The sequence below is a fragment of the Monodon monoceros genome, unplaced genomic scaffold (genome assembly GCF_005190385.1).
Source record: "Monodon monoceros isolate NGI ecotype Baffin Bay Population unplaced genomic scaffold, NGI_Narwhal_1 Super_Scaffold_21, whole genome shotgun sequence".
NCBI lineage: Eukaryota > Metazoa > Chordata > Mammalia > Artiodactyla > Monodontidae > Monodon > Monodon monoceros.
Genome location: NW_021703778.1, coordinates 53,494,187 through 53,519,346, shown reverse-complemented (window position 1 = coordinate 53,519,346; position 25,160 = coordinate 53,494,187). Strand labels below are relative to the sequence as shown.

Genomic DNA, 25,160 nt, shown 5'->3' with positions numbered 1-25,160 from the left:
GTGTTTCAGAGTGTCTGTGACCTTAGCATGACTTTAGGTAGTCTGTGTGCTAATAGGTGGGTTTGTGTTCCTGTCTTGTTTGTTGTTTGGTGTGAGGCGTCCTGCACTGGGAGCTGCTGGCTGTTGGGTGGAGCCGGGTCTGGATTCAGATAGAGGCCTCCAGGAGAGCTCTCGGTGATTAGTCTTCCCTGGGGCTGGGAATTCTTTATTGGTCCAGCATCCTGGACTTGGTGCTCCCCCCACCAGAGTCTCAGGCCTGATTTCTGGTCAAGGGACCAAACCCCGCAAGTTGCTCATCCCAGCAATAAAGATGATCAAAAAAGAAAAAAAAAGACTAACAAAACCCCAAATGGTAAAAAGTAAAATAAAAAAAACAGAAACAAGGAAACACACACACACAAAAGAAACAAAAACAGAACCATATAAATCAAAAAACAAGAGAACAACCAGACAAACAAAAGAACCCAAGAATGAAATCCACCAATTAAGAAGAAAGCTGACAAAAACACAAAACCAAAAAACAAAATCAAAGCAGAGTGCCAATGGAAGAATGAAGCAAAGAAACAAACCAACGAAAATGATAAAAAAAAAAAGAGAAAAAGAGAAAGGAGAAAGACAGAACAAAAGAAAGGCAACATAGAAACAGAAATTTAAAAAAAAGAAAATAGAAAATATATTAAAAAAATGACAAACAAAACCCCAGAGAAATGGTAAAAACAAAATCAATCAAACAAAAACAGAGACAAGGAAACACATATGTAAAAAAAACAAAAACAGAGCCAAATAAAACAAAAAGCAAGAGAATAACCAGACAAATAGAAGAACTCAAAAACGAAATCAAACAATTAGGATTAGAACCAACAGAAACACATAACCTAAAAACAAAACCAAAGCAATGTGCCTACTGAAGAATAAAGCAAGGAAACAGAACAAACTGATAAAAATGATTTCAAAAAATAGGATTAAAAAAATAGGATAAAATAAAATAAAAAAGGAAAAATCACAGGACAACAGAAAAGCAAAGTAGAAATGGAAATATATTTTTAAAAAAGAAAAAAATATATTAAAGAAGAAAAAATAAGAACACAGAACCAAAGAAAAGCAAAGTAAAAATAAATAAAAAATAAAAATAAACGTTATAAAACATGCAGATCCCAAGAAACCAAAAACAACTAAAACACCACCACCAAACAAAAAGAGAAAGAAAAAAAAAACAAAAAAAAGACCCCAACAACAACAAAAGCTAGAACCAACAACAGAATGAATCAAAACAAATAGAATTAATAGTAATAATTATGTTTCCCTGGGGTCTCCGCTGTAAGTGTCCTTGCACACACCATGAACCACAGCCCACCTCCACCTCCCCAGGAGCCTCTCCTCTGCCTCTGGGCTGGTCTCTTGACCTGCTGTGGGTGCTCTGGGGACCACTCAGACTCTGATCTGGCCTGATTCCTGCATGTGCTGTCCCCAAAGTCCACAGCTGCCAGAGCTAGACCGTTTTCATTTGTGGGAACACTCATTGTCTGTGCCCACAGACACAGGGACTACCTAGCTGATCGTGGGGATTTAATCTTCAGCTTGTACAGCTGATAGAAAGATTTTTGACCTTTTTCCTTAGCCACCCTGTCCCTGGGGTTCAGCTTTGGTTTTATCCCCACCTCTGTGTGAGGTCCACCCACAGTAGTCCAGTCCTGAGGCTGCCTTCGAGCTCTTGGGTCAGTCCCTGTGAGGACCAGGCACAGAGGTGGTATGACTACTTGGATCGCAGAGCCCTGGCAGCGCCAGATGCACAAAAAAGCCAGCAGCCACGGGTGCAAGAGATATGGCCATAGTGAGGGCTTTTTCTGGTGCCCAGCTACAGGCGCGTGAGGGCCAGCTCTGAGTGTGCTTCTTTTATTGTCATCGGCAGGCTCTGTCGTGTGGGGAGAGAGAGGCTACAACAGTGGCTCCTGCCCCTGCGTGTGACTCAGTAGAAGTGCCCTGTTTCCATGGCAGTCTGGTCTTCCTCCGTAGGCATTTCCTGCTGTGGATTTCCTCCATTCCATCCCTTCAGTCCATCGCCCCACAGCCAACAGCAGTTCTCGCTCTGGGTCTGTTCTCCAATCCCCACACACCAGCTCCCAGCCCCCCTGCACACCCGTGAACGGACGTACAGACTGTCTATTTCTCACTCTGTCCCGTCTGCCACAGATTGGCCACTTCACCCTCTTCCAACAGCCTCAAATGCATCCCTTCTGTCCCAATCGAATTCCCCGTCAGAGAGGGGGCTTCCCCATTGGAGAGGGGGTTTCCCTGAATTTGGGAATCTCTCCTCTGCTTCAGCTCCCCCACCCCGGGATGCAGGTCCCGTCCAGCTTCCTCTCCTCCTCCTTCTCCCTTCTTTTTTTCTGTCCTACACAGTTATGCAGGGACCTTTATAGTCCTTTCTGGTGTCCAAGGTCTTCTGCTAGTTCTCCGCAGGTGTTCTGTGAAAACTGTTGCATCTATAGGTGTATTCCTGACGCATCTGTGGAGAGAGATGAACTCCACGTCCTCCTACTCCTCCGCCATCTTGAATCCGCTACTCACTGGCTATTTCTTTAATCCACCTTCTTCTCACACTCTCTGTGCATCACTGCTCTAATTCAGGCTTCCAAATTTCCCTACTGCAGCCTTCGATGCACCCCTTGTGGCTTGGATGCCACCAGCCTTGGCCCTTCCTGTCCATTTCTCACCCAGGCACCGATCGATGTTTCAGGGTGCAGGTTTGAGTGCTGTGTTCTCCTGGGAGCATCCTGCAGGATCTCTGACTTCCTCTGGCACACACGGCCACTCTGCACCCTGGGCGGGCCCATCCTGTGCAGGCTCTCGGCCCCGGCCACCCATGCTGCACGTCCTGCTACCCACGCTGCCTGTTGGCCCAGCGCGTCCTGCCTTGGGGAGCTTGGCCTGCTACCCTGGGCTCACATTTTACAGCCCTCAGGAAGATGCTTTGCTAACACTAAGCTCCCCAGGCCCCACAGAGCCAGGAGACTCTGTGGTATTTTGTGCTTCCCTCTCTCTGCTTGTAAAGATGGGCTCCTCACATATTCTTCCATCCTGCACCCCATGCCCACCCCAGTCCCTGGCAAATGCTGAGGCTGCCTGGCCCTTAGCTTTGGGGTGGTCCAGCCCACGGGGATGTCGGAAGGAAACCAGAGGCGTGGACAGAGGTGAGGGAGGATGGGAGCGTGTCTCGGCTCCTCCTAGGAGAGAGTGCTGGGCTGGTTGTGTCCCTCAACCAAGGTGGTGAGCCTCCCAGGCGGCCCCTGGACATGAGTCCCCAGGGACCACTCCCCTCACCCCCCCAGGACCACTGGGCCTCACGGTGACCACAGCTCAGCTGCTCCTAACCCTTGTGGCTGCCTTAAGCCCTAGCCCTCCTGCAGAAATGGACCCTTGGCTAATAGCCCCACACATTCAAATTTGAGCATCTGATCTGTTTCCAGAAGGGATCCGACTGACACAGGTAGAGAGGATGGAAGGAGAGATAACCCCTTCTCTACTGCCGAGTCCTAGGCATTATTTTCTTTAAAATAAGAGTTGCTCAGGTTTCTGTTTATCTACGTAAGTACAGAAATGACCCGACTGTGTTTTGTGCCAATGTTAGATTTTCTTGAGATGTAAATATCAGTTAAAGGTGCTAAGGTAAAATGAAAATATTCTGATTTTAGAGTCTGGCTGATGCAGTTACAATTCGTCTCAAAGCCTGGTCCTTGGGAGTGAGGACATTTTGGATAGAAACCCACACAGAGCTCCATCCAGATGCTGGGCTGGGGGGCTGGGGGAACTGCCAGGGTGTCCTGGGGTGACCACAGTCTTGGAGCATGCCATCTGCCGGGGTGGGGCGGGGGTGATGCCCCAACAAGCACACCCTGGGCTCTGGATGGCAGCCAGTGTCCTGAAGCCTCATGTGGTCAAGCAGGCTCTGTGGCCCATGGGGAGGGACCCCAGAACCTGCTCCATGGAGGACTTAGGATAAGAAATGGAGTTGGCTTTACAGCTGGAAATGGAATTTCATATCAGATGATGAAACCAACCAACCTCTTTGCTTTATTTATTCTTTAGGAGTAAGTGAAAATGTTTGATTGACTGGTGGCTTCAAAGCCCACATCGTCCTGCCCTGGAGTTGCTGAGCGACCTAAGCAGGGTGCCCTGAGCAGCCAGAGCCCCCATCCACAGCGGCTCTCTGGGCTGCCAGGGCCCAGGGCAGCTGAAGAGGTGGGGAACGATGTTATTTCCAGCTCCTGTCTCTGAGGATTTCATAAGTGCTTAACTACAGGGATTGCATTAAAAACTAGTGGCATTAAAGTGCACTTGAATAATGATGAACCTGACACTCTTATTTTAACAGCTTGAGCTATATTTCATATACCATGCAACTCACCCATTTAAGGTGTACAGTTCAGGGTTTTTTATATTCACAGCCTTGTGCAGTGCTCCCCACCAGCTAATTTGAGAATGTTTTCATCAGAAAGAAACCCTGTACCCACTGGCAGTCACTCCCCATTCCCGTCCCACCCCCCAACTGTGGCAAACCACGAATCCACTTTTTGCCTCTAAAGATATTCTTACTGTGGACATTTCACACCAATGGGACCACACAGCATGGCTGACACCACCCTCTTGCACGAAGTGCTCTGATTCACATTGTGTCTTTCACTCCATTCAATGTCAGCCACTGTTCTCTCCAGAATTAGGAGGAAGCTGGGGCTTGGAAACACAGGATAACTTTCCTAAGGCCACTTGCCCAGGGGAGGGGAAGAGCTGGAATTCAGACTTGGGACTTCTTGGTACGACCCCAAGCAAGCTTAGTTCTCCAGCTGCAAAGCTAAGTTTCCAGTTTGGATGGACTGGTCCAAATAAGAGTGAAATCTGATGGCCTGTCCAGTGGCCTATAGTCCTGGGTTCTCCAGTGTGAGTGAGGCTACAGGGCGGCAGCTGAGTTTAGGCTGAAGGAAAGCCACCAGGAGCAGACAGTGAGAGCCAGCAAACCAGGGAACTGGCTCAGCAGCTGGTCTACCCCCTGGGTCTAAATCTCAGCTCTACCACCCAGGTTAGCCCCACCCCTGAGCATCAGGACCAGTAGCGGGGCTGGGGACTCCTCCCTTCCTTCTGCCTGGAGGCAGGACTCAGGACCTGGGGTGACCAGGCCCCTCCCAGAGGCTCTGCTCACCTGCCCTCCCCTCTCCTCCCCTCAGCACTCTTCCTGGAGACTTCAGCCCGAGTCACGGAGGGAAGAGCTTTTAACACACTGCCACCAACACCCAACCTCCAGAGCTCCTGGCTGGACAGGCCTAGCTGGGAGAGGGGCCTGTCTGCACCCTGACATTCTTGTAGCAAATCCCAAATATCACCTGGTAGAGAGAGCAAGTCACAAACGCATGGAGGTTTAGGCACGCAGAGGCCTGAACTGGCCGGGCTCTATAGCATGAGCCTCAGGGCAGGATGGCTTGCTGGGAAAAGTAAGAGAAAGCATGACAAGGCTGGACCAGAGTGGGAAGAGGTGTCACCTGGGGAGAGTTGCCCTTCTTGCCTTTCTTGGGCAACGTGCCAGCGAGAAGGATGCATGCTGGGAACACTTGCTGGCAGCATCTCTCTGAGCGGCCAAGTCAGCCTAGCCGGCCATAGGCACAGTGCTATCCACTTGAGGCCGTCTTCCCAAGAAAGAGGCAGCTGGGGCACCAAGTCAGCTGAGGGCCAGCTTGGAGGCAATGCAGGGGCTGCAGGTGGGCGAGGGGCCAAGGGACACCCCTTTCCCGGATCACTGAATCCCTTCACATGGAGGTCCCCACGGAGATCTCCAGCCTGGCCTTCTGTTATCTTCTCTCTTCCTAACAAGTGTCCCTCTTCTTTTTTGGAGGTTTTCATCTCTGGCCCTGTCCCTCCTTTTCAAACCACATTTCTAGAAAGAGTGGTTGAAAGTACAATTCCTCTTCCATCTCCTATAATCTGGGCTCTACTCCGACAGTGCGGCCCTCCCCTTTCCCAGGTTCCTGTGGAGTCCAGCATCTGGCAGACCTCCTTCCTAAATGTCCCTCTGGGCCTCCTCCACTGGGTGTTGCCTTTGGAACCACATCCCCAAGGAATCCTGCTCCTGCCTGTTGGGATTGCTTTGTCTTCATTCCTTTTCTCTCTTGCCTTCTGTCCCATGTTGGTCTGGTGTCTCTCCGTCCTCAAACACAACCTCTAGACAGAGGTTCCCCAAACCTGTGTCTTTAGCGCCTACTCCCCTGAATTCCTATCACATAGACTTTTTTTCTGTCACTCCACCGAATGCACTCGCCAGCTCCTCAAATGCAATGAATCCCAAACCCCATCTCTCCTCCACCTATAGCTCCCCATGATCCATACATAGTAGACAAACCATCCTCCCAGCCTCCTCTTCCACTGTATCCCCCTCCCCAGGGAACATTTGAGTTCTCGCCTTTGCCTCCCTCCTGACCTGTCTCTCTCCCTGCTCTATAGTATGATAGTAATAATATATTACTATATAGTAATTTGGTCAAAGAAATGTTAACAACAGCAGCAATGGCCATAATAGTAGCCAATGTTTATTAAGCACCCACCCTTCTGAAAGCTTTCCATGTATTAAATTGACAAAGCTTTGCACCCATGACACAAGGGGGCTCCTGGATTCTCCCCATTATACAGATGAGTAATGTTCAGTAGTTTGCCAGAGCTATCTTGCTGGAAAGCGTGGGCTCCAGAGTCTGCCAGCCTCAGCACTAAGCCAGACTTGGTCAATACCCTTGTTTAACACAGAGGTAGCTCCCAAGGGCAGGACCAAGAGCTGCTGACTTGGGGCTAAACCCCCTGCAGCGCTAATCCAAGTCTTGGGCAGGCAACAAGAGTGTGAGGAGTGGTCTGAGAACAGGGGTCCAGAGGCCCCACAGAGCAGGAGAGCACAGGCCAGGGTATAGTCAGGAGAAGGAGGTCTAGCTTTTTCCTTTGGGAGAGTTGGCACCAAAAAATTACCCCATCAGCAAGAATGTCCACAGAACATTCTCCCTAGAGGCTGCCTCCACCTCCTTCACAGTAGTCATTTCAGGGTCTGTGGATCCAGCATCTGCTCTGTTCTGCCCGCCTGACCCGGGAGATTTGGGGTGGTGCAGAGGATGGTGCCACATGTGTGAAGCCCAGGGGGGCCACAGGGGCTGAGAAACCCACAGCAGACCAGTCTCGGACGGACGGCTGAGTATCTTCCCCCAAATTTTACAGATGACATTTTAGTATTTTTCTAATGAGTTTTTACTCTCCTTTAACTGGTTCCTTTAAGGGGTGATCTAACACTTTCAAGTTCTAGTCGATCCTCAGACCAGTACCCGCAATTTCAGCAGGTGACAGGCAGTATCTGGCCCTTCGCTGTTCACACTTTTCATTCACTGACTCTCCCCCTGCCCCGCAACATGATGGGAAGGCTGCCGCGTGCTGGGCAAAGGAAACATTGCTGGACGTGTCAGCAAAGCAGAAGACTTGACCTCACACCAAAAGCTCTCAGCAGTGGAGCCCCTCCAGGAGCAGAGCGCCTGTGTTACCTGTGTTACCTGTGTGTCCTAGGCACCACACTGCACCTGGACCGCTAAGCAGCATCCTGGTCAGCTGGCCCTCAGAGCCGGACAGCCGTGGGAGGTCCCAATTCTCCAGGTCACACCTGTGGCCCCCAGGCTCATGCCCACACAGCTGGCTCCCTCTGGCACCCCCACTGCCCCCAACAGGCTCCACAACTCCACGCTACACCCTGTTCTCTCCCTCCTCCCTTTTCCCCACACTGCCCAGCCAAGTAGTGCACAACTATTAACACGATTACGGTAATTTCCAACTGTTCCCAGAAGCAGAGATACCAGTCCATACTTCCCATGTACCCCCAGCCCAGCTTCAACAAGGACCAACAGATGGCCAATCCAATGTCATTCATCTACCTTTCTTGTCTCTCTGTTTTGGAGCAAGGAGCTGGACAAGTTAACATGTTCTAGGACTTCTTATTTTGTTTACTGTCTCTCTAACTAGAGTGAAATAAACATGAAGGCAGAAATTTCTTTTCTATTCAGTTCACTGTGTTATCCCCAGAGCCTTGAAAAGAGCCTAGCACACAGTAGGTGCTCAGCAAATACTTGTTCAATGGCTGAGTGCATGAATGAAGGAATGAACTTCCAGGCAGGCTCCTCCTGCCTGGGGCCTGTGCTTACATTTATGGGGCCACATGTAGTCAACCTTGTTTCCTACGTCCCCACCTTCTCTGGCTGCTAGAGGGAGGGGATCTGACAAACTTCTACTGCTGACAGGCTCTTACCAAGCAGCCCCATGAGCTCAGGTGCAGGGCAACATTCCTCAAAGGCTGCACCAAGTGGCAAAGAATATATATAGTATATATGTATACTATATAGTATACAAAGTGGACCATTGAACAACACAGGTTTGAGCTGTGCAGTTCCATTTATTCACAGGTTTTTTTCAATAAACACAGTACTACACCATCCGAGACTGGCTGAATCCATGGATGCAGAATCGCACATCCAGAGGGCAGACTATGGGGCTTGAGCATCCATGGATTCTGGTATCCCTGGCAGGTCCCGGAACCAATCCCCCATCGACACTGACCATGTGAATTTTCAACTGGGTGGGGGTTGGCATCCCCCAACCCGTGTTGCTCAAGGGTTGACCACATATGTACATGTAGTCTGTCAAACAGAAGGGGAAGCCCAGGCAGAGGTCTGATACTCACATGCACCCACGAAACCTAGTCAGGTCATTGTTGGGCTTCTCACACTCGATTACGCTGGTGAACGTCAAAGGATTGAATTCGGAGACCTAAAATAATAGCACATACACATTAGAGAGATCTGAGCTCAGCCTGTCCATCTAAAAGGCACTTGCTTCTCTGTCTCCCACCCACAGCAGGAACATTCCATGAAGAAGGACTCTGCCTTGTAACCTGTGCAGAGTCTCTCTCTCTCACACACACACACACACCACACAGAGCACTTGGCCTGTGCATCTTTGTTTTTACAGTGAATGACAGTGAGCCCATAGAACTGTAGCTCTAATGCAAATTAAGCACATATGGTATAAGAGGGAAGCCACTAGTGACGGGAAGGAATGAGTGAGTTTCTTGAGACAGACCAGCACCTTCCAACTTTCTATACAGATTTAGAGAAGCAGATTCCATCTGGAAAATAGGAACTTAGAATAAAAATATCACTTCCTCAATGTGCGCTAAAAATTCTTCACAGATATTTGGGGAAAAACAGTTAAATAATCAATGTGTCAGCCACCAATTTCTTTATTATTCTGCTTGATGAAAAAATGACAGCTCACCACAAAGAAAGTCCTTCACTTAGAATTTGGCACTGATAGATGAAGCAAGGCCTGGCTCGAGTGGAGAAATGAGGAGTGGGGAGAGGGAAGGGGCGAGAGGAGGGGGGTGGTAGGGAGGGAGGAGAGAAATACCGGGAATATGTCTTTAGTGTAAATAACTGAGTACATTTATGGGTTTTTAAATATCAGCTTGCTTTGATCAGGCTGGCCACTCTCTTTTCTCCATGAGTGTCACACGTGGTAAAAAAAGAAAAAAAAAGGACTTGTCTTTCCTCACGCAAGCATAGTGTCACAAAAAAAGTGCAACTGGGGCTTCCCTGGTGGCGCAGTGGTTGAGAGTCCGCCTGCCGATGCAGGGGACACGGGTTCGTGCCCGGGTCCGAGAAGATCCCACATGCCGCAGAGCGGCTGGGCCCGTGAGCCATGGCCGCTGAGCCTACGCGTCCGGAGCCTGTGCTCCACAACAGGAGAGTCCACAACAGTGAGAGGCCAGCGTACCGCAAAAAAAAAAAAGAAGTGCAACTGGTTAAAAATCAAAGGAATACCATAAACATTGTTGATACCCACCCAGATAACTATTACTCCAGCGAAACAATGCCCTCCCTGGGACAGGATACGGCTGTAAAGGCAATGACTCAAAAGTCTGTCCTGACTGTTTTCCCGTATAGCATGTACATTAAAAGAGCTCACTACATAAGTAGTAGCTCAATTCAACAGCTGAAAGGAAAGTGCCATTTTAAAAGGCTCTTCCTGAAGTTTCATTAGCCATCGGCCCCTCTCTCCGTGGACTGAAATGGCCTCTGGCTCTGTTCCAGAGTAAGGCTATGCTTGGAGAAGCAGTGTTTATTTCAAGCCTTGTGCTTCTCTTGAAGCCAGTTGGCTGACTCTTCCAGAGCAGACATCTGCAGATACAGTGCCCAGGACGGCCATGAAGGGAGGGAGTTCTGCAGCACACCAGGGTTATTCTTGGCAGACAGGGAGGGTAGACTTAAAATACTCTGTCTCTGTTTATGATTCTTTCTCTCTAAGAAAAATGTAATGTGCATGGCTCAGGAACGGTAGAACATTCTGTCTCTGGGGCTTCAGAGCTGCATTTGTAATGTTCTACTAATAACCATGTGCCTTTGCGGAATGTGCATCCCCAGGGCATGGGGTGCCTGGCCTCCTCTGCTTTGTCTGGAACTGGGGAGGATTTTTAAAGCTGGAGGGATTTTTAGAGACTGTTATGGGTTAAACTGTGTCTCCTTACGCCACCCCCAGAATCCATACGTTGAAGTCCTAAACCCCAGTACCTCAGAATGTGACTGTATTTGGACATAGGGTCTTTTCAAAGATAATTAAGGTAAAATGTGATCATCAAGGTTAGCCCTCATACAATCTGCTTGGTGTACTTATAAGAAGAGGGAATTTGGACACAGACACAAACTGAGGGAAGACTGTGAAAAGAAAAAGGGAAGAGACACCCATCTACAAGCCAAGGAGAGGGGCTTCAAAGACAGCAGCCCTGTGGACACCCTGATCTTGGACTCTGCAGCCTCCAGCACTGTAAGAAAATAAATTTGTTGTTTAGGCCACTCCTAGTCCTAACAAACTAATACAGAGACCATCTCTGAGTTTCCCATTTAAAAAGGGTTTCATGTCCAGAGCACACCTTTTGGATGAGAAAATTCTACTTACCTTGATTGTTTCCAAAGTAATTGGCAATCTCTTAATAACCCCATTTAAGAAATATATTTATTCATCACTCAATCCAATCATCTACCCATCTCCTTCATGCCAAACTGGCCTCAAGGTAGTGCCCAAGTCATCCAACAGCCAACCTTCTGTTGACCTGGTACCGGAGCATGGACAGAAGGTCCAGTCTACCCTTCCATCCCAAGCATGCTAAATCCATTTTTTGAAAAAGCAGACAAAAAGTTGGGGAAGATGAAACAGTTCTGGAGATGGATGGTGGTGACTGTTGCACAAGAATGTGAATGTACTTAATGTCACAGAACTGTACATTTAAAAAAAAGTTAAAATGGGGAATTCCCTGGTGGTCCAGTGGTTAGGACTCCACACTTTCTCTCTGTGCTTTCACTGGCAAGGGCCCAGGTTCAATCCCTGGCCAGGGAACTAAGATCCTGCAAGTCGCACAGCGTGCCAAAAAAGGAAAAGAAAAGAAAAGAAAAGTTCAAAGCAATAAAGAGACTCTGTCTAAAAAAAAAAACAACAAAAAAGGGTTAAAATTGTAACTTTTGTTGTTATGTGTATTTTACCACAAAAAAAAAGTTTAAAGAAAGTAAATATAAACAATCATTGACAATTGACTGTGAAGAAACAGATGAATCATCAAGTAGCACCTAGCTCAGAGATCCAGGAATTTCAGCACAAATACAGAGAGCCTCACGCTTAACTCACCCGAGGGCACCTCTGTACCGATATCTATATCATAATCATCAATTACAGCTACAATGTTTTATAGGTCACCTACTGCCAGGCATTTTGCTAAGTGGTGTTCACCACCGCTCACAGCACCACAATGAGGTTGGTTTTCAAACTACCTTTAATGTGGGGTAATTAAGGACCATGCCCAAGGTCAAGAGACCTTGGAGCAAGTGAGGGAAGCTCCTTGGCCTCTCAGACATCCAGCTCAGCCGCCGACCTCACCAAGACTATCTTGCATTAACAAGAAAAGATAACGTATGTATAAGCCAGAAAGTGTACAACTGATTCCACAGAAATTACCAAAGAAACAAACATGTCAAAGTTTGAATGTTTTCAAAAACATATGTCAATTAAATGTACCCCCTTCCCATCTTCAGCAATGCCCCTGGATGTAGTTAGCACAGTTCACCGAAAACCGGAGTAAAAAAATCAGGAGCCCTGGGATTTACTCCTAGTTCTTCTGATTAAGAAGTGCAGACCTCTTGGCATTTAGACTTGGCTCTCCAAGATCTCCGGAGCCCTGCGAATTCACAGTTCCATGAATGCAGAGGTGATTCTAACTACCCCCCACCACCGCCTGCAATGGCCTTGGTACTGGAAGGCGCTGCAGAAGCAGCATGATCCACGAGGACACCGTCACACCAGCAGGCCTTCAGCCATGCCGCCCACTCTCTCTGCAGCTTGGCCACAGCACACCTGGCATCTTGGGCCAAGTGCAGCTGACATCATTCACTGCAGAGCCTACATATCCAAACAAGCACCTTACTGGCAATAAAATGCACATGGTTTCTGCTGCAAACATTTCTCAAGCTTCTTTGGATGAAGTGATTTGACCTCATTAGGTAGGTGGGAAAGAAGAGGCAGGGTGGTGACACAGGGGAGACCCCTGGCCCCTGCCTTTGAACTTGTATTTCTCTAGAAACTGTGGCAGATGAGAACCTTGTGGGCCAAGTCACCCCAGATTGTGGTCCCTCCTTCTTCCCTCCACAGATGCCCAGCTCCCACATCCTCCTGACACTTGGCACCCTCTCAGGTAGAACAGCTACCTGCGTAGGTGCCATGTCCCTGGTTCAACCACACAGGGGACTCTGGTATCGAATGCAGTACCCAGACCAGTCGCTGAATGAATGTTTGATTCACCGGGAAGATTCTTTTTCTTTTTTAAAATTGGAGTATAATTGCTTTACAATGTTGTGTTAGTTTCTGCTGTACAATGAAGTGAATCAGTTATATGTATACCTATATCCCCTTCCTCATGGACCTCCCTCCCACCCACCCCCATCCCACCCCCTTAGGTCATCACAAAGCACCAAGTTGAGCTTCCTGTGCTTTATAGCATGTTCCCACTAGGTATCTATTTTACACATGGTAGTGTATGTACATCAATCCTGATCTCCCAATTCATCCCACCCTCTCCTTCCCCTCCTGTGTCCACATGTCCGTGCTCTACATCTACGTCTCTATTCCTGCCTTACAAATAAGGTTCATCTGTACCATTTTTCTAGATTCCACATATATGCGTTAATATACGATATTTGTTTTTCTCTTTCTGACTTACTTCACTCTGTATGACAGTCTCTAGATCCATCTACATCTCTACAAATGACCCAGTTACGTTCCTTTTCATGGCTGAGTAATATTCCATTGTATGTATGTACCACAACTTCTTTATCCATTCACCTGTCAATGGACATTTAGGTTGTTTCCATGACCTGGCTATTGTAAATATTGCTGCAATGAACACTGGGGTACATGTGTCCTTTTGAATTATGGTTTTCTCAGGGTATATGTCCAGTAGTGGGATTGCTGCATCCTATGGTAGTTCTATTTTTAGTTTTTTAAGGAACCTCCAAACTGTTTTCCATAGTGGTTGTATCAATTTACATTCCCACCAACAGTGTATGAGGGTTCCGTTTTCTCCACACCCTGTCCAGCATTTATAGCTTGTAGATTTTTTGATGATGGCCATTCTGACCGGTGTGAGGTGATATACCTCACTGCAGTTTTGATGTGCATTTCTCTAATAATTAGTGATGTTGAGCATCTTTTCATGTGCCTCTTGTATGTCTTCTTTGGTGAAATGTCTATTTAGGTCTTCCACCCATTTTTTAATTGGGTTGTTTGTTTTTTTGATATTGAGTTCCACGAGCTGTTTGTATATTTTGGAGATTAATCTTTTGTCTGTTGCTTTGTTTGCAAATATTTTCTCCCATTCTGAGGGTTGTCTTTTCATCTTGTTTATGGTTTCCTTTGCTGTGCAAAATTCTGTTATCAATCTTGTGTTTCACATTTGCATTAAATTAGTGGTCCCCAACCCTTTTGGCACCAGGCACTGGTTTTGTGGAAGATAATTTTTCCACGGATGGGGGTAGTGTGGGGTTGGGTGGGGGATGGTTCAGGCTTTGGACCATTACCGGTCCACAGCCTGGGGGTTGGGGACCACTGCATTAAATGAATGACTAATAAATACTCTGTAAAAGCAAAAGTGGACTGCCTCCATCCTAAAACAGAAGCAGCGATGTCTGAAAAAGGCCATTTATAGTCCATTAAAGAAGAGACATTATTTTTTATCATAAAAAAGTTACATAGGTGGTGTTACCCTGGTGGTAAAAAAAAGTTACCCTGGTGGTGCAGTGGTTAAGAATCAGCCTGCCAATACAGGGGACAAGGGTTCAAGCCCTGGTCCAGGAAGATCCCATATGCTGCGGAGCAACTAAGCCTGTGTGCCACAACTACTGAGCCTGCGCTCTAGAGCCCGCAAGCCACAACTACTGAGCCCGCGAGCCACAACTACTGAGCCCACATGCCACAACTACTGAAGGCCACACACCTAGAGCCCGTCCTCCTCAAGAAGAGAAGCCACCGCAACAAGAAGCCCCCGCACCGCAACGAAGAGTAGGCCCCACTCGCCGCGACTAGAGAAAGCCCACACAGCAACGAAGACCCAATGCAGCAAAAAATAAATAAATAAATATATTTTAAAAATTAAAAAATAATTTAAAAAATTAAAATGTTACATAAACCAGTTTACATTGCTTTGCTGATGGGACAAGCAGGTGCCGCCAGCAGGAACCTCACCTGGATCTCCCTGTGGAGACTTCAGAGTGAGGCTGTGTTGTCTTGGTCTCTGGGTCCCAGAGGAGGCTGGTGAGAGGACCCACAGAGCCTGGCAACACCACCTCCTGCACCAGCGGCCAGACCTGGGCACGCATGAGCTCCTTCTATTCTCTGCCTCTGGGACCCCCATCCTGAAGACGCCCTTTGTGTCCTGTGGTCTGTCACAATCTCCTCCACACAAGGGACTCAGGGTTCCCCTCCACCTCCAGCCTCAACATCACTGCCCCACAGTGGCCTTTGAAGGCTGATCACCCTACTTCGGCTGCTTCACTATGGAATGAGATCTGCACCTCCATGCAGCAGCCAGGCTCTGCCCAGGGGGCCCCGAGGTGACCCTGTTGGCTGCCCCCATCCCTCCTGGCACCTGTTCCTGCACTCAGGGGCCCTGGAGAGGCCCACACCTTTCCACATGGCGTCCTTTGCCCTCCCACCTGACTCCACCTGGCTAACTGCCCCCTGTACTGCAGGATGTGGACAGCCCCCTGCCTTAGGTTGGGCAGGCGGGTACTGCTACTCCGTGCTTGCATGGCCCCCACACACATTGCTCCTTCCCTAGACCTCAGATTCTCTGAGGACAGGACTTCTGTTTCCTCAAGACCAGCACAGGGTCTGGTGCACACATGACCCAGGGGTGACAGATGCTTATTCCTCAAGGATCTCATGTACCACAAGCTCCCGAATAGACCCAGAGCTCCGTGCTGAGCCCTTGGAGGCCTGGACCCCTTGATTACCAGACACCCCTCACCTGATGCTAAGGCAGATGGGGCTGCCAGGGGGCCCGGTAGGGCCTCTCTGTGTTCCAGAAAGCACAGTTCCTCTTTTACAAGTGTGAGGGTAGCAATATCAAATGATTTCTTCATAGCCTCTAATTTGGCTGCTTATTTATTGATGATGGGTGAACAATACCTGCATTAATTTAGGCAAAACATTTAACCCAAATGCATGGAATAACTACCCCAACTCTTATTTTCCATTTTTAGTACAATTTGTATTTACGACACGCCTGTCAGTGCTGTGGGCATTCAAAAGAGGGCAGACGGCCCAATACTGAATGAGGGAATGAATGAATGAATTTACTTATTTACTGCAAAGATTAGATTGCCAAATCAATATTTTCAGTCAGTTACCCTGAAATGGGAAAGAAATCATCTACCACGGTGTTCCCTGGCTCATGGCAGGGTGTCCCCTGATCAATCAGATTTTATTAAATAACTAAAAACCTGAATGAAACCAAAGGCACTCTGGTCCTGGGGGCAGGAGAAGCCAAATGTATAAGGAGTCTTCAACCAAAGAATCTTCTCTCCAATTGGTTTCATAGTTCAGTGTAACACTGGGAGTTTATGCCCAATACAAACAGAAATAGAATAGAAATGAACAGAAAACACATTTAAGTAACTAATCTACAATTGCAGGAGTTTGACTATCATTTAACACGTCCTAGATTCATAAGTGCATAAGGAGGCTGGCACAGCAGCTGGTGACAGGGCCCTGGATGGCAGGCAGTCCAGAATGTGGCGATTTTTCTGAGTGCCACATAGGCTCCTGATCCATCAGTGTCTCCAGGGAAACAAAGCTGACAGGGACAGCAGACAGGCATCAGGGCCTCAGCGGGCCTCACAGAAGGCTTCCGAACCTCAGCGCCTTTGACAGCTGATAGAGACCTGATCGAGGGGTGTCTGGGCTGAGGCCTTCTTTTTCCAATTGCAAATTTTCCTGCCACAAGTAACTGCACTAGACTTCCTTTTGTGTGAAGGTAGAAAGCCAGGCTTTCATTTGTTAAATCTGACTTAAAAATGCACAAGCCAGCCCTCCCTTCCTTCCCTACCTTTTCCTCCTTTGTTCCCTTGTCTCCTTGCTGGTTCACAGTCAAAAAGCCTCAAAGCTTTAGTTTAGATGGTGGCCAAGTACAAAGGCTCAGAGTGCTGGGTTTGAGCCTGAATTCTCAAAATTAAAAGGCTTTCTTTCCCTCTCACGACAAATGCTCCATGCTGCCTCTGTAGGCTGTGACTGCCAGCAGAGGTGCCATTTTTTTAAAAAAATCAAAAGTGTAAAGGGTATCTAAGGGCTGGCTATGCTTTCAGACAGTTAAGCAATAGAGTTGTTTTTATAGAAAACCAACTTCGAAACCTAAATGAGGGCCATTCTTTAAAATAGCCCTCTTAAAGAATCTGTACTTAATCCAACACAGTGCCACTGCATAAAACACGTCTGGATCGGCGCTGCTGATCTGCTCTGCTCTGCCAGGTGACAGGCCAGCCTGTCTGCTTCCCAATGTCAACTGAAAAAAAATGCACAACCTAAAAGTTCAGAGTTGTGTTTCATTCCGCGTACATTCTGAGGACTTCACGACCAGGACACAGCATCTCAGATAACACTGAAGAACCATTCTGAACAGGTGGGGTGGGGTGGCCACGATATATAGTAGTTTTTGCAACAAAAGACCAGGTAGTCGGAACATCAAAAGATTACTGTTGATTAAAGAAAACCAGATATATCAAGTTAAGGAATTTGGTGCTTTTCTCTGTATGGGAAAGATGCAAGAGTCTGGGCTCACTGAAATCATTCCTTTGACAGGCATCTCAGCTATCTGGGGCCAAGTAGCCTGTGCTTTCTCATCCTGAGTTTCTTCAGGCAGGCTGTTGGGGTGAGGGTGAGAGTGGCTTCAAGGCAAACACTGTTTCCGTCCTGAGTTCCCTCAGGGCTCACTGTCCCTAAGGTGATGGCTTGATGGCTGCAACATCCTTTTTTTTTACTGATATAGCAGGTGATATTTTTCATTCACACCAACCACAGGCCTCCAGTCCCTCTTTCATCACCAAAGGTGATGTGTGACATGTAGGCACAGACTGGGCAGTGGGTGTGAACCTGTCCCGTTTTGGAGATCACTGAGCAGACAGCCCAACTGGAAAAAAAGGCACCCACCTCTCACAAGGTGGCTTGAAGGGAACTGAAACCTGGGTGCATTTATAACCAAGTGGATTCTGAGGGCAACTCCCAAGGGTAACCATGTAGGAGAGAGTCATACTGCTGGTGTTAGAAGAAAATCAGGATGGAGGATACAAAAAGAGGTCAGCTAAGGAGCCCTTCACTAACCTGGGAAATGACCAAAAGGGCAGCAGGAAAGTAGAATTCTAAAGCGCAACCAGACTAGTTCACTCATTAGAATTCAAGAGAGAGAAAAAAAATGCCCAGCTTGAAAGATAGGCAATTTGGACCAAACGTCCAGCTGGGGGCAAATAGAAACACTGGACAAAATATTAAAAATGACTGCCCAAAGGTATCAGAGATTTAACAAGAAGGTGAAGTAGAATCAAATCTAGAAAAGACAAAAATCTGGAGAGTTGGGACAGATCTTTGGGGCCTCTTTTTCCTTCAGGGAGTCTCTGGTCTCTAAAAGAGATAGTAGAGAAATGAGTGGAGCTAATGAGACCAGTGGTGAGTGCAGGACCTGAGCCAGTTTCCTCCCTCTGCTGTAACACATGTGCTATCCTCCAGGTCTGGAGGTCAAAAGTTGGAAAGGGGCCTCACTGAGCAACCAAGGTATCTAGAGGGCTATGTTGCTGTGTTCCTTCTGAAGGCTCTAGGAGAAAATCCACTGCTTTGCCTCTTCCAGCTTCTCGAGGCCCTTCCCATTCCTTCACTCACAGCTTCCTTCCATTTTCAAAGTCAGCACCTGGGGATGGAGTCTATCTCGCGCTGCATCTGACATTCACTATCCTGCCTCCTCTTTCACTTCTAAGGGCCCCTGTAATTACTAGGAGACTGCCTCAATAGTTCAGGATAATTAGTGGTATTATCCCCACCTCAGGGACAGCCGATTAACCACCTGAATTCCATTTTCAACTTTAATTTCCCCTTGTCATGTAACACAACATATTCCCCGGTCCAGGGGATTAAGACATGGGCGAAAGTGAGGGGCTATTATTCTGCTACCATAGAACTCACTGGGGCCTGGCAGTGAACCAGAAGTAAGAGTGAGCCTTTGTGCAAACTGCTCCTCAGCTTAGGGTCAACTGGGTGGCCCAGAAAATATCACGAACTGGCACTGGATTAAGGTCATTCCAGATTGCGGGAACTCCCAGATAATGAATAAAACAAAGTCCTCACTTAATAAAAAAAAAACATATAATCCTAGTCCTCAAATTATTTATAAGAAATAAATTTCCAAGTACAATGTCAGACACATACTCAGAGATAACCAAGCACAACACAAGATAAGGTATCATACAATAAGAACCAACAAAAATAAGAATAGGATCAGGCTTATAGGGACTTTAAATTACCATGCTTGCGATGATCCTGAAGCTAAAGACAAGATTGACCAGACTGACACTTAGAAGAGCTAGAAACTATAAAAAATGACCTAACAGATTTAAACAAACGAACACCTCATACCAGCCAGAATGGCCATCATCAAAAGCCTACAAATAATAAATGCTGGAGAGGATGTGGAGAAAAGGGAACCCTCCTACACTGTGGGTGGGAATGTAAATTGGTGGAGCTACTATGGAAAACAGTTTGGAGGTTCCTTAAAAGACTAAAAATAGTTACCAGATGATCCAGCAATCCCACTCCTGGGTATATATCTGGAGAAAGCCATAATTCAAAAAGATACATGCACCCCAATGTTCATAGCAACTCTATTTACAATAGCCAAGACATGGAAGCAACCTAAGTGTCCATCAACAGATGAATGGATAAAGCAGATGTGGTACATACATACAACGGAATATTACAAAGAATGAAATAACGCCATTTGCAGCAATGTGGAGGGACCTGGAGATTATCATACTAAGTGAAGTAAGTCAGACAGAGAAAGACAAATACTACATGATACCACTTATAAGTGGAATCTAAAAAAATGATACAAATGAACTTGTTTACAAAACAGAAAGAGACTCACAGACAAAGAAAACAAACTTATGGTTACCAAAGGGGAAAGGGGGGGACAAATTAGGAGTTTGGGATTAAAATATACACACTACTATATATAAAATAGATAACCAACAAGGACAGGGACAGGGAACTATTACTCAATATCATGTAATAACCTATAATGGAAAAGAATCTAAAAAGAATATACGTGTGTGTATATATATATATATGTATATATATGTATGTATAACTGAATCTTTGCTGTATACCTGAAACTAACACAACATTGTAAATCAACTATATTTCAATAAAAGTTAAACAAACAAAAAACGAACTAGACCTGAAAAAAAAATTACAAGCTTGATGACTGGTTCAATGGAAGGTTTGGTAAAGCTGAAGAGAAAATTATTACACTAGAAGAAAAGTTAGAAAAAAAAAAGAATAAGGCATTGGGAGACTAGAGGTTGAAAGCTAACAGAAGACAGGGTAAGAGACACAGAGGAGAGAGGGGGAAAGGCTGACATATTTGTCATTGGGAAGGAGGGAATGAATTATGCAGGAGGAATATTTGAAGAAATAATAGCTGAGAATTTAGTAAATCTGATTAAAAGCACCAAACCACAGATCCATAAACCTTAAATAGGTAAAGGGAGATTATACCTAGGCACACGACACTAAAATGCTGAAGACCAAAGAAGATAAAATCTTAAAAGGAAACTGAGAGTGTCACTGGCAGACTAGAACTAAAGAAAATCTAAATAGTGCTCTTCAAAGAGAAGGAAAAATGGCCCTGGTTCAGATGCAGGAAAGAATGAAGAGCAACAAAAAGGTAAATGTGAGGGCAAATGTAAATACATGGTGACTGTATTAAACAATAATAATGATGTCTCAGGGGATTTATAAACAGTTATAATTATAACACATACCTATAAGAGCATATAAGTTAAGAGAGAATAAAAAGATGTTAAAAGAAAAAGCCCTTGCATTGTCCAGGGAAAGGATAAAAATCAATTCATATTTATTAAATACTGATAAGTCAAAGATGCATGCTGTAATCTCTAATACAACCACTAATATAAGAGTAAAGGAATGTATAACTTCCAACCCAACTGGAGAAAGAAAAATAAAACGCTCAATTGGGAATTCCCTGTCTGTCCAGTGGTTAGGACTCGGAGCTTTCACTGTCAAGGGCCCAGGTTCGATCCCTGGGCAGAGAACTAAGATTCTGCAAGCCATGTGGCACGGCAAAAATAAATAAACAAATAAATAAACAAACCTCTCAATTAATCTAAAAGCAGGCGAAAATGGAGGAAAAAGGGAAAATGGTCCAGGCAGAACAAATAAAAGATGGAATCTTCACACTCAAATATACTTCCCAACAGTAACATTAAAAGTGAATCATGTAAAATCTTTTAGGGAAAACATAAAGATTGTCAGAATGAATTTTATTAAATACTCAACAATATGGTATTTGTAAGAAAAATACAGATACCGGAAAACAATGTGAAAGGATGAAAAATATATCTGACAAAGAGTAACAAAAAGAAAGCTAGTGTACCTGTATTAATCTTAGACTAGGTGATTTTGAATCAAAAAGCATATCTACATATAAAAAGGGTTAACTCAAAATGATAAAAAGTTCAATCCATAAGAAAATAAAAATAACTCTAAATAACATAACTTCAAAACAAAGCCACAATCTTAATAGGGGGATTTTAACAATCCTTTCTCAGTATTTGACAGGACAGTCAAAAACCCAGAAGGTACAGAAAATTTGAACAGCGCTATTAACAAACTTAACTGAATAGGTATATACATATATATATAAAACACTGCACTCGGACTTTCCTGGTGGCTCAGTGGTTAAGAATCTGCCTGCCAATGCAGGGGACATGGGTTCAATCCCTGGTCCAGGAAGATCCCACATGCCATGGAGCAACTAAGCCCACGTGCCACAACTTCTGAAGCCCTCGCACCTAGAGCCCATGCTCTGCAACAAGAGAAGTCTGAACACCACAATGAAGACCCAACACAGCCAATAAATAAATAAATAAATAAATATAAAACACTGCACTCAACAACTGTAGAACATCCTTTTCAAGTGCAGACACAAAATTTACAAACATTAACCACTTTCTGAGCCATAAAGCAAGTAACAAATCTCAAAAAAGTGAACATAGAATTCAAATAAACCAGAATACATAAGAAAATGATTTTTAAAAAGGCTACTTGCTTTGAAATTATGGAATATAATTCTAAATAATCAATTGGTCAAAGAAAAAAGTCACAAGAGAAATTAAGACATGTATTTACCTAAATACTATTAAATACGCTATGTATCAAAACTTGTGGGATATTGCTTCCTTTCAGGGAAATTAAGAGCCTATTTGCATATATTAAAAGTATTAAAAGCTGAAATAACAAGATAAGCATCCACCTCAAAAATTAGAAAACAGTAAATGAAATCTAAAGAAAGTTAAATGAAGGCTATATTAAACATAATAGAAAAAAATAAAAGTACAAATATCATAACTAACCCACCCCAGAAAGACTAAGCTTGAAAAGAATGAGTATAAATTACAAATAACAGGAATAAAGAAGAGGTTTTCACTATAGATCCTACAGGCATCAAAAAGTTTAAAGGTATTATATGTATAACTGTATGCCAATAAGTTTGAAACTTAAATGAAAAGAACAGATTATTAGAGAAATACAAAATACTAAAATTTATAGTAGAAAAATAAACATTCTAGTTATTTACACATTAATGAATTGAAAGATATTTAAATCTTCCACAAAGAAAACTTCAGATTCAGATGATTTCACCAGTGAATTTTAGCAAAATCTGAGGAAGTAATAACACTCACTGATGAAAACTGTTCAGCGATAAGGACAAACACTTTCCAACTTATTTTCTGAAGCCAACATCAACTTGATACTGAAACCCAACAAACACATTATGAAAACAGAAAATTACAAGCCTATCTTACTATGCAAATATTCTTAATAAAACATTAGCAAACTAAGCCCAACAGTATATATTAAAAGATAATACATTAGGAAAGTGGCTGTAGTCCAAACATTCAAGGTTGGTATGGTATTAGAAAAAAATCAGAGATTGGTTCATGATGGCAGAGTAGAAGGACATGCTCTCACTCCCTCTTGCAAGAGCACCGGAATCACAACTAACTGCTGAACAACCATTAACAGGAAGACACTGGAACTCACCAAAAAAGATAAAACACATCCAAAGACAAAGGAGAAGCCACAATGAGATGGTAGGAGGGGTGCAATCACAAGAAAATCAAATCCCATAACTGCTGGGTGGGTGACTCACACATTGGAGAACACTTATACCACAGAAGTCCACCCACTGGAGTGAAGGTTCTGAGCCCCATGTCAGGCTTCCCAACCTGGGGGTCCGGCAACGGGAGGAGGAATTTCTAGAGAATCAGACTTTGAAGGATAGCGGGGTTTCATTATAGGACTTTGACAGGACTGGGGGAAACAGAGGCTCCACTCTTGGAGGGCACACACAAAGTGGTGTGTCCAGTGGGACGCAGGGGAAGGTTGAGTGACCACACAGGAGACTGAACCAGACCTACCTGCTATTGTTGGAGGGTCGCCTCCAGAGGCGGGGGGTGGCTCTGTCTCACCGTGAGGACAAGGACACTGGCAGCAGAAGTTCTGGGAAGTACTCCTTGGCGTGAGCGCTCCCAGAGTCCACCATTAGCCCCACCAAAGAGCCCAGGAAGGCTCCAGTGTTGGGCTGCCTCAGGCCAAACAACCACATGGAGGGAACCCAGCCCCACCCATCAGCAGACAAGTAGATTATAGTTTTACTGAGCTCTGCCCACCAGAGCAACAGCCAGCTCTACCCACCACCAGTCCCTCCCATCAGGAAACTTACACAAGCCTCTTAGATAAACTAATCCACCAGAGGGCAGACAGCAGAAGCAGGAAGAACTACAATCCTGCAGCCTGTGGAACAAAAACCACATTCACAGAAAGACAGACAAGATGAAAAGGCAGAGGGTTAATGTAACACATGAAGGAACAAGAAAAAACCCCACAAAAACAACTAAATGAAGTGGAGATAGGCAACCTTTCACAAAAAGAATTCAGAATAATGATAGTGAATATGATCCAGAACCTTGGAAAAAGAATGGAGGCAAAGATCGAGATGATGCAAGAAATGTTTAAAAAAGATCTAGAAGAATTAAAGAACAAACAAACAGAGATAAACACACAATAACTGAAATGAAAAATGAAAACACACTGGAAGGAATCAATGCAGAATAACTGAGGCAAAAGAACGGATAAGTGACCTGGAAGACAGAACGGTGGAATTCACTGCTGCGGAACAGAATAAAGAAAAAAGAAATGAAGACAGCCTAAGAGACCTCTGAGACAACATTAAATGCAACAACATTTGCATTATAGGGGTACCAGAAGGAGAAGAGAGAGAGAAAGGATCCAAGAAAATATTTGAAGAGATTATAGTCGAAAACTTCCCTAACATGGGAAATGAAATAGCCACCCAAGTCCAGGAAGCGCAGAGAGTCCCATACAGGATAAACCCAAGGAGAAACGTGCCGAAACACATAGTATTCAAATTGGCAAAAATTAAAGACATAGAAAAATTATTGAAAGCAGCAAGGGAAAAATGACAAATAACATACAAGGGAACTCCCAGAAGGCTAACAGCTGATTTCTCAGAAGCAACTCTACAAGCCAGAAGGGAGTGGCATGATATACTTAAAGTGATGAAAGGGAAGAACCTACAACCAAGATCACTCTACCCAGCAAGGATCTCATTCAGATTCAATGGAGAAATCAAAAGGTTTACAGACAAGCAAAAGCTAAGAGAATTCAGCACCACCAAACCAGCTCTACAAAAAACGCTAAAGGAACTTCTCTAAGTGGGAAACACAAGAGAAGAAAAGGACCTACAAAAACAAACCCAACACAATTAAGAAAATGGTAATAGGAACATACATATCGATAATTACCTTAAACATGAATGGATTAAATGCTCCAACCAAAAGACACAGGCTGGCTTAATGGATACGAAAACAAGATCCATATATATGCTGTCTACAAGAGACCCACTTCAGACATACGGACACATACGGACTGAAAGTGAGGGGATGGAAAAAGATATTCCATGCAAATGGAAATCAAAAGAAAGCTGGGGGCTTCCCTGGTGGCGCAGTGGTTGAGAGTCTGCCTGTCGATGCAGGGGACGCGGGTTCATGCCCCGGTCCGGGAAGATCCCACATGCTGCAGAGCGGCTAGGCCCGTGAGCCATGGCCGCTGAGCCTGCACGTCTGGAGCCTGTGCTCCGCAATGGGAGAGGCCCACGTATCGCAAAAAAAAAAAAAAAAAAAAAAAAAAAAAAAAAA

At 45.2% G+C, this 25,160-nt stretch overlaps 1 protein-coding gene across 1 annotated transcript in view; it reads right to left on the bottom strand.

The window, feature by feature from the left end:
• The window catches only part of ATP10A (ATPase phospholipid transporting 10A (putative)), a 175,051-nt gene that overhangs the window by 51,982 nt on the left and 97,909 nt on the right, over positions 1–25,160 (bottom strand). The window contains exon 3 of the mRNA XM_029239437.1: positions 8,744–8,829. Coding sequence (XP_029095270.1) covers positions 8,744–8,829 — 86 coding nt within the window. The remainder of the gene's footprint in view (positions 1–8,743; positions 8,830–25,160) is intronic.